Here is a 10,185-nt window from a genome sequence, read left to right on the forward strand (position 1 = left end):
CCACTTGAGCAGAGCCGCCCCTCTCAGGGGCTTCACGCCTGCAGCAGAAACCACTGGCTTCCTCACGTTTGTTTCCAGGTCTCCAGAGAGGGTTTGCTGACTGGAGGATTCAGACGGTGTCTGAAGGTGAGCTGAGCCCCCCCCCCCCCCCTCTGAGGGCATCATGTCAGTCCTCAGCCTCTAATGAGTCCATCAAAGTTTCTCTTTAATTTACATGAAAAGAAAGGTGAGCTTGACCTCACGTGTGCAGCTCTTTGGTTGGGCTCAAGCATTAAGGTGCATCAGAAAGCAGCAGCAGATGTGACACTTTGCTGTTGTGAAGCAGACCCCCAAGCAGAGGTCTTCTTTACCATCACTGAGGCTCTGCAAAAACCAAGAGCTTCTTCAGGAAAAGCAGCAGTTCCCACCTTGGGGGGTATTTCTGTTTCTTGGGAGGAAAATGTTGGAACCCTGAACAAGTGTGTCCAATTTTCAGGCTTTTCTATGAAACTCTTGCATATTAAATGTAAAAATAAAAAAAAGGACAGTTTTGAGCATTTATCGTGGTAGATTGGTCTGCTGTGAAGTTTGCTCCAGAGAAGAGTAAAGAAAGACCAACAAACACTTTTCAGTCCCCACTTTTTTAATGATTTTCCAACCCAGATCCTTAGTAACCTGCAAGAACACAATCAAACAGTTCTGTTGGTCAGAATGAGGCACTTGGAGCTGTCAGTCATGCTAAAGAAAAGAGTTTTTCTTTGGTCATACAGCAAAGCCAACTAGCCGAAACCACAGAGAGAACAGAAAACAAAAAATCTGCTTTAATAAAGAGTATTTACAATTTAACTGAGACGCCTGAACAGTTCTGCACACACAAGACTTTTTTTTCTTGGATGTTCACGCTGGTTATGAAATTTCACCAGAAGAACAGAACAAGGATCATTGGCTCAAACTGGCTGGTTCTCCTTGTTTTGTTTACAGCAGCATAAACAACATCATTTAGTGGATTGTTCCTGCCATGCAGGAACACATGAAAACACACCAAACCCTTTAAGTCCACACCCCTTCAGAGCAAAAAAAGCTTCATTTCTACAGATCATCCCACGTGTCCACCAGGATCCAATGTCCTGTTTTGGCTGAGCTCCGGCTCACTCACAAACTCCTGCAGGAGTTGTGCTCCTTCGTGGAAACACATTGGTTCTTCAGTAGCTGCGTTTACGAATCTTTGGACTCCAGGGTCTTTGGATCAGGGTCTGTGGAACAAGTAGACACCCTATTGCTGCAGGAAAGCAACGGACTGCCTCTGACAGCGAGGAGCCAGAACCCAATGCTGATGCTTTCTGTGGACGTCCTGCAAATGAATCATATCATTGATTTTTGAGCAGAACAACCCTCTCCGCTGTGCTGCCCCTGCTCAGCTGCAAGGCAGCCATGTTTGGTAAGAACTACTACACATGGGGGACTGGACTTGTGCCACGTAATAGTTGCTGAAGTTGACGTCTCGCACGTAGGGAGCCGGCTGATAGTAACAGGTGATGTTGGCCAGGGCTGGGATTGCGTTCTGTTCGGCCATGACACGTATCGCCAGAGCAGAGATGAGTGCCAGGGTCTGCCGGCGCTCGTGGCCCATCAGGCACACCGTGCTTTCGTCCACCACTCTCCTCAGGGTCACCAGGTACTCATAGCGTTTGTGCTCAATACCGGCAAAGTGGTTCTGCAGATATGCCTCCAGCTTCCTCTGCTGCTCGTTTATGTCGGGGAAGTCGATGAAGAAGCGTGAGCACATGTAGCGCTGCATCTGTTTCATCTGGCTCTCTGAGGACGGGTGGAAGCCACGCACCAGCAGGTGGCAGTATTTCAGCAACCCGCCACCACGAATTTCTTCTGGACTGCGAGTGGCGATGGTCTTAGAGCGAAGGTGGTGCAGCGCTTCCTGAAAGTCTCCATACATGCTCTCCCCCTGCACAGTGGGGTGGAAGGTCTCAGACATGGCCGTCTCTGAGCAGCGGTCGAAGAGGAGCAACGAGTCCAGCGTGATCTGGAAGGAGTCCACACTAAACTCAAACTGTCTTCTCATGGAGTCCACAAACTTAAGTTCTACATTCTTTCCGGTGTTATTGGACAGTGAGATGAGACTCCAGCGATCCGTGTCATTGCAGACCTTGACCAGCTTCTGTACATAGGCCTCCTTCAGAGCAAGAGCTGTGATTCGCTCTCGGCACACGCCTTCAGGCAGGAAGTCCACCAGGCAGTCTAAGACCACGTCTTTTATGAGACGAAAGGTTTTGTCGTCAGTCAGACTCAATCCAAAGATTAGGTCCAGGTCTTTGTAGCCAAGGCCGTTGTCTTGGTGAAGCACATGACTGGCTGCTGAGCCGTTCAATCGAACATCTCGCACTACCACGCCCTCCTCCTCCAGTCGAGCCATGACCACCTAACAAGACAGAAACCAAAGACTGAGTTATGGAGATCCAGAACGCAGTGAGAATCAGAGGAGATCCATGCAGAGCACACAGGTCTACACAGCCAAATATGAGCGTTTGAACCCCTTACTGCAGGTGGATTCAGAATGGGATAGACGGCATTTGTTCACACCAGAGCTGCCCCCCCCCCCAGTCTCTGCTTGTTTTCCTGCCCCAGTACCGACACATTCAGGTCATCAGCAGCAGGTTTGGTTTACAGTGTTCCTCGATTGTTGAGGAAGTTATGTTCTAGAAACAACCTGCCATGGCTGAAATCTGTGAAGTAGGATTATAAATGTTTTAAGGCTGTAAAACTGCCCACTACACACTTTCTCCCCCTTTTTAGACAGACATGAACATTTTCAGACTTTTCTTTCCCGTTGAAATCTTGAAAGTTCAAAGAAAAATAAGTCCAGGATTACAGGATGAAAACAAAGATCTGATCGCGATCAAAGATTGAACGAATTCTGCACAGAAGACACGGCACAGAGAAAAATTGATTGACAAGGTCCACAGCCAATCAGGACACAGAACAGAGTGCCAATGAATAATTGCACTGAAAAAATCTGGAAAACAGCAAGACCACAGACAGAGCACAACATAGTGAAGGAACACTGTAGTCTGAAAGTCGATTTGTCACTAAAAAACGAGAGGTTGCTTTCAGCATGAAATCCATCACTCCAAAGATCTGGTATGAACAACCATCTGCTGCCTGAGGATTACACTTCACCTCATCTCGTACGGCTGTTAATGGAGGCAAATAATGCATTTATCCGCTCACATGGAAACAGGAAGAGACAACAGCAGAGAAGGAAAACAAATCCACCCATTTACATCTACTACACTAGTGGCCAATAACTTCATATGTGGTTTTTGGAGGAGAAACCTGAAGACTGCAAGTCTGCTCTGCACACAAGCAGGAGAACTGAAGAGCTTTTCCCGCTTCTTCCCTGATGCATCAGTTCAAAAAGGTTAGAAAGACAGAACAAAGCCAAGTCATAGGAAAATCCAAAACCCAGCTGTGAATGAGAAGAGTCTGAGAGAGCGGCAGGGAGATGTGGTTGTTCTACATCTATAACCTGTAACTCTGCCTACCTGAGTACATGATTGATACCGAGATGAAAAAGACCAGGAAGCGGGCTCATATCACCCTGATTTTAAAATCCTCTTCATATTTGTTAGATCTTTTAGTAAGATTTGAACCCTTGGGGACCCCAAGATCCTCTGGCACTGGTCTGCTACCCATTTAAAATGTAAAAACCAAAACTTACATCTTCTCAGCACCATGGCCCTCGTTTATGGAATGGTCTACCAGAGGACCTGAGAGCCAGAAAACATGGTTGCTTTAAACCCTTGTGCTATCCTAGACACTTTACCATTGGGAGTTGGGTCATCTAGACCCACTAGACAGAGCTCTGAACCTTTTTTCTTCAATGATTTGTGATCTTCACTGGTTTCCAGAGATTACATTAAATCCTCTCCACCTTTATCCATTTTTATGGGTTTTAAGGGTGGGGTCATCTGGACCCCATAAAATAGCACAAGGGCTAATAAATCATTTCAATAGTCCTCATTTTAATGCTTTATTGTCCAATTGTTTATTGCTTGTATCATTTTGTTATCTTCTTAGGAACTTTTTTTAACATTTTATATTATTTCATTTGCATTTCCAGTTGGGTTTATCGATCTGATATAAAAAATCTACCAATATTCTTCTGACTGTTTTCCAAAAAACTTTATTTTTGTAATGGATACTTGTTCCTAAAAGCTCATGTTTGCAGTCATAGTCAGTAACTGACTGTTTCAGGTTCTTTTTGATAGGGATACATGTTGTTCCTGATGGTTTACAGTTATGTCCAATACTTCAATAAATGCTCTGAGTGCTTACAGATATATTTATATGAAAGTTTGACAGTGATACTTGTTCCTATTTGCTGTTTCCAGGCCACTTCTGCTCCAACATGGAAAAAAAAAAAGTGCCACCTAGTGGTTGGTGGTGCAAACTGCAGGGGATGCATATAGACAACACAGTTGTCCAGGTTCTTTCTATGAAGCTCCACGTTGGACAGATCCACATCCCTGTTCGGCGACCTTGAGTTCTGAGAAAGGCGCCTAGTAAAATAAATGTATTATTATTATTATTATTATTATTAAATTAGTCACGGGAAATGCATCCCTACTTTTTGAAGTACAGATGAGATGGACCACAAACAAAGGAAGGATGTGAAAGCTCTCAGACTTTCTGCTTCACACACCTCAGGTCAGCGAGTGCACTTTGTGTCCCAGTTTACAGCGGCACGCCCAGCAGAAGAGTGGCAGCTGTAAAGGCATTGTGGCACTGTACCATGTGGTATTTTCACCAGAGAGGGTCACAGATGTGTCATTAGACCTTAAGAAATTGTAGCAATATGTGAAAAAAAGACTGTATATTAAGAAATTGTGAAACATTTCAAGGATGAATGAGAACCAATCTGTAAAGTTTCTTTTATGTATGGGCTTGGACATGTTCTCCATCAGCTCTGATTCTGTAAGAACCAGAACCTGGACCTGCGTGGACCTCCAGAACCCTCTTGCCTGAAGTCCTTCGCTGAGTTTTAAATTTAAAGTCTAACCACGATGCTCTGCTAAACGGTTCCTCCGTGGATTTCATCCACTGCATGCAGGGTATTTAAAGGGATGACGAGTTGAATGAGGCCGCTTCATTCAAAATCTAGAGTTCTTTTGTTTCTCGTGTTATTGTTGCACCAATGTTCCAGCAGCTTCTCAACCCGCTTAGGGCTGACACAGTGTAGAACATGTCCAACGTCCCGTGTTCCCTTCAGCCTGCTTTTGCACGGAACAATTACAGCAGCAGCTGAAGGAATGACAGGAAGAACCTGTTGACTTTTCAGACTAGGAAAAATCCAAATAAAGCTGGGAACTTGTGGTCCACCTAACTAAAACAGCCTGGAGCAGAGCCTTGGAGCTGATGGATGGAGACCTGTGAGAAGTCAGGGGGACCAGAGGAGACTGGAGTCACAGCAGATTATTTGGGGACTTGGACAGAACTTGCTAATTTGACTATTAAAAACTTGCTGTCTCACTAAATCACCTGAACAAAGAAGGTTTCTGGAGCTTTAAACAAGTGAACCCTGAGGAAGTGAAGAAGCTTTGTGGAGCAGATTTAGGGTTCATATGTTTCTCTGAAGCCACGCCCCTTAAGCGGAGCTCGATCCCCTTCTGAATATGTTTACATGCTTTTATAAATTCATCTTTTAAGCAAGAGATTTTTTATCTTATGAATAAAAACTTTCAAATGGGTTTTAAAACCAGTTTGACTTTTGTTTTGGTTATGATAAAAACATTTTCATTAGTCCACGTTTATTCAAACTGTTAAGGCTTTCACTGAAGCTGCAGCTTTTGGAAAAACCTGGCTGACGAGGACGGTGGGGGCAGCTTTACTTGCTGCAGCCGACAGAACCGATTCTGCTGGTTCTGTTTGAAGCCCCACTGTTTCAACCACATGTCCACGCCACTTCATCGTTCTGTGCACCTCAGAATAAAGGACGGGATGAGGGAGAAACGGGAGCGCACCTCAAAAAAAGAATTCTACGAATCATTTTTAGAAAGAAGCAGCTCCCCTCTGTTTTCAGCGCTTCCAGATATTATTAACATTAAACAGACTATTTCATTTATAATGAACTCATTTAATTACTGTACTATTTATGTACTGTACTATACTATAAAAGTGGTGGTATATTTTTGTAACTTTATTCAGAAAATTAAAACAACTCTGGCCATTAAACTGGAATGAGACCAAGGCCGGGTCTCAAACCAGCAACGGCACAACTAGGGCAGCAACCACTGATCCACAGCCTGCCCCCGCCCAGTTTGCATTTGAAGTGCAATAAATGGAAGTCCATTTTTAGTGAGAAAAGAAACAACGGTCGCCACATCTCCTTCCTGCAGACGGGACCCTGAAGCTCCACGAGCCGGTGAGTCACTCCAGAGTTATGAGAGCTTCCCACTCCTCAGCTCAGAAAAGAGAGAGGGGGTGGCCACGGTTCCTGTGTCATGGAACCTGACGCTGTTGTTCCACTGCAGAACGTCAGAAGAACCAGCAGAGAAACCTTCATTCTCTGGGACGTCAGGAGAACGTCCAGCTCTCCAGGAGACTTTCTGCTTAAATCTGACTCCTGATGGCTCTCAGGAAGGAAACCAGAAAGACTGTGAGGAATGCTTCACTGTGGGGTTGGTTTTCAGTCCACTGATCTCTGCTTACTTCTATGGACCCAAACCTTTCACCCTAATCACATTAACCATTAAGAAATCATCAATACGAGCTTCTTTCAGCTTTGCAAAAATAACAAAAAGCAATGAAGCAAATGAAATAAAAATAAATAAAGCTGTTAGAAATACAGATTTGTAATAGCCTTCCATTCCTGTGTTTTGCCACTCTTACAAAGTCTTCTGCCCCCCTCTTGCCCCCTGCTACAGCCCCCCCTCTCTAAATCCCAGTCTGTGCCGCCTCCAGAACCCCCTCCACCCTCGTCTGGAAACCCCAGCAGCTGGTTACCGGTCACTGAGCAGGTTTCCAGCAGATGACCCTCAGATTGACTCAAAATGTCCCATGATGCTCTGTTTTCGTATCACAGAAGAGCAGCAGGTTTGAGTGGTTGTGGGGATTTTATCTCAATTTACGTTTAGGGTTAACTTTGGTGAACCTTGTTCTGTTTAAAGTGCTTTATAAATAAAGTTGAGTTGAGTTGAGTTGAGTTATTTGCTTAAACTCATGAAAACCAAACAAATTATCTGAGCCTTTGCTTTGGATTCTTTGTGATAAATCTCTGATTCACAGTAATTGCTGTAAACTCTGATGATGAACTGTTTGTCCTTTCACAGCCGATTGGCTTCAGGTGGTGAAAAACTCGTTATTGCGCCCCCATGTGGCCATTTTCTGTGCAGCAGAGGGCATTTTTGGAATCTTCCAGCTTTCCCGGTTTCAGTTAAGGAGAGCTCAAATAATTAAGTTTATTATTGACCCAAATTTAACAACAAAATAAAGTTCATAGGATAAAAAAGAGTTTTTGTTTTTTGTCATTTGCAGATTTCTTTTTCTGCACTAAATAAATGAGAGTCTTTAGATGTTCATTTCTGAGTCAGAATCCCCACAGAGGAAACACGTTCCCTCGAAACACAAACCCCCACCTGTCGTGAAGGTGTGTGGGGGTGTCAGTGAAACCTTAAGGTCTGATTGGAGGATTCGGGATCCCCGTTACCCTCTGGACAGGATCATGCAGACAGACTGGCAGCAGGGGGTGCTCAGCGCAGATGTGAGGGCCTCCTTTGTGCTGGGGGCCCCTGAAGCCCGCGTGTGTGCGAGGTTCTGTCTTCCCCTGAAGGATCACTGCAGACGCCGGATTCATTAATGCGGCTTATTAATAAAGAGCAGCTCTCGCGGATTCAGCAGATTGACAGAAGAGGAGCGACCCCCAAACCCCCCCCTCCCCGCCGCCGTTCACGGCTTTGATGGATAACAGAAAGTCACCTCTTTACAAGTTCAAAGATTATCAGAAGAATCGCCAGGTTTAGGTCGTGCTCTGGGTTGGGGTCTCACCTGGACGATCTGCCGTGGCTGCACGGACAGCGTGGGGAAGTTCCCGCGCCCGTGGATCGGCACGCTCTCTCCCAGGATAGAGTCCAGACGCCGCACCTGATCCCACGAGAGCACGCTGAGCCTGCGGCTCTGCGCGGGGGCGTCACAGGAGGACATGGTGAGCAGACGCTGGGAGAACTCCGCGGAGCGGCGGATCATGCTGGGATGAAGCGGGCTGAAGGGAGCGACAGCTCAGAAACATCCAAAGTGGGACTCGGCGGTGGGACGGCTGGACTTAACACCGGGCATCACTGTGGATCGGACCCTCTCCCCCGCGCCTGGCTCCAGGTCTGCGTCGGCGCGCTCACTCCAGGATTGAGCCTTAGCGGGACTCCTCCCGGGGTTTTACGCAGCCTGGAATCTTAAGAGCCTCCCTATTGGCTGCTGTATGAATAATGCTGCACATATTTTTCAAGGACACACCCACTACACAGACGTCAAATGACGTAGAGAATATAAAAAACTGCTGCGTAAATGGTTCACGAGTGAAGCTCCTCCATAAAGTTTCAGCTCTGAGCGCGCAGAAAAGGAGTTAAAGTAAAGCAGAAAGTTAAGAGGCCACAAGAGCAAACCCGTCTGTTAGCACTTCTGTTTCATGAAATGAACAGACTTCAACAAATACAGCAACTGATGACCTCAGTAAAATAGATTTTACTTTGAATGAAAAACAAAACAAACAGGAAATGTGTTCACTAAAGTGGAGCTGCATTCATTTCAGGAAAATATTCATTCTTTTTTGTTTGGAGGTCAAATCCAGTTTGACACAAGTAGTGATTTAAAACGAGCATAGATGCTAATTTAAATTGTGAAAATCTGAACTCTTCATTGAATACTTCCTTTTTTGAAAAGGACAACCCCCGGGTGTTGGGGGGTTCTAGCTGCCACTGCTGCTGTGGCGGGGGTCTTGGTGTGGGGGTGGCTGGGAACTCTCCCTCCTTCTTTTTACATTCCATCATCCATTTTAGAAGAACATAAACACTCATTAGAGCGCAGGTGTTAGCTCACCTTTGCACTAATGGTTTGAGTGATTAAATGAAATATTTCAGGTGTTGGTCTGAATGCATGAGTATGCGTGTGTGAACATCAGCTGTATTGTGTACATGTTGACATGTGGACATTTTTGGAGCCAACAGGTATGTTTGTGGCATTTGGGTGCGTGTGGACAGGCACCGCGCCCTTATGGATTTATATCACTTTTAAACATGACTGTAATGATAAACATCCAGCCTTATGCTTCTTCACAGTTCTACCCCTCCTCCAATTTAATCACCCTCTTACACCCCGGGCATCCCTCTCTCTTCTTCCCTTCTTTTCTTTTCCGTCCGGTCCAACAAAAAACTGTTACAGATATGAGTAAGTTGAATAAAGTTTAGCCTTAATTACAAAAGGGGTTTATTTAAAAAGACACCTAGTGTGTCAGAAGATTCATAAGCCCTGTTGTAACAGTAAAATATGAGACTTTCAGCTCTGATTTGTCTGCTCAGCTGTTGAAAAGGACAAGTTAAAAAAAGGAAAACGTACTTTTTTTTACCTATAAAAAAGTTACAAAGAGGGTTTAAAAAATTAGGAACCAATATTATGTTTAAAGATTATGAATTTCTTTCATCTATAAGTAAAAAAGTGGGGTGAACTCCTAATAAAATAAGTTGGAAAAGTGAAATCTGCACGATCGCTCCTCACAAATCCCAACCGCAAACTACAAACTTATCTTTTTTTTTTTTTTTAATTAAGGAAATTGGGGGCAAAGAGTGACTCCTAAATGTGCTGAGGCTGAACGGACTCAAACAGAAACATGGAGGAAGATTTTCATCAAAAACAATCAAAACACTAAATATTTTCTAAAACTATAAATTTCATGAAGTAGAATGGATTTTAAATGTTACCTGCTATTTTATTTTTGACCAAACGTTGACCTCCTGGAGCTCCCTTTGGCCACAAACAGCTTGTCAGTGAAAAGCTTTTAGTGGAGATGTTTGCTTCTTGTCTCCATGGGAACCTCACCTGTGTTATTTGTGTCACATAATTAGGTCAGGTGTCACAAGGTTAAAAATTTCTTGTGCATTGAGGTGTGAGCCACACCTCATTTTCCAGAGGCCTCATTTATAAACG

General features: G+C 44.6%; 1 protein-coding gene across 1 annotated transcript; it reads right to left on the minus strand.

Moving 5' to 3' along the window:
• Positions 1-601: 601 nt before the first annotated feature.
• On the minus strand, positions 602-8,417 carry LOC101172962 (terminal nucleotidyltransferase 5A). Its single transcript, XM_004086565.5, has 2 exons — positions 8,038-8,417; positions 602-2,413 (listed from the first exon to the last, which is right to left on the minus strand). The coding sequence occupies exons 1-2, from the start codon at positions 8,233-8,235 to the stop codon at positions 1,394-1,396; spliced, it is 1,218 nt and encodes a 405-aa protein (XP_004086613.1). The 5' UTR covers positions 8,236-8,417; the 3' UTR covers positions 602-1,393.
• Positions 8,418-10,185: the final 1,768 nt, after the last annotated feature.

Source organism: Oryzias latipes, chromosome 11 (assembly GCF_053564925.1).
Source record: "Oryzias latipes strain Hd-rR chromosome 11, Olatipes_Hd-rR_3.1".
Classification (NCBI taxonomy): Eukaryota; Metazoa; Chordata; class Actinopteri; order Beloniformes; family Adrianichthyidae; genus Oryzias; species Oryzias latipes.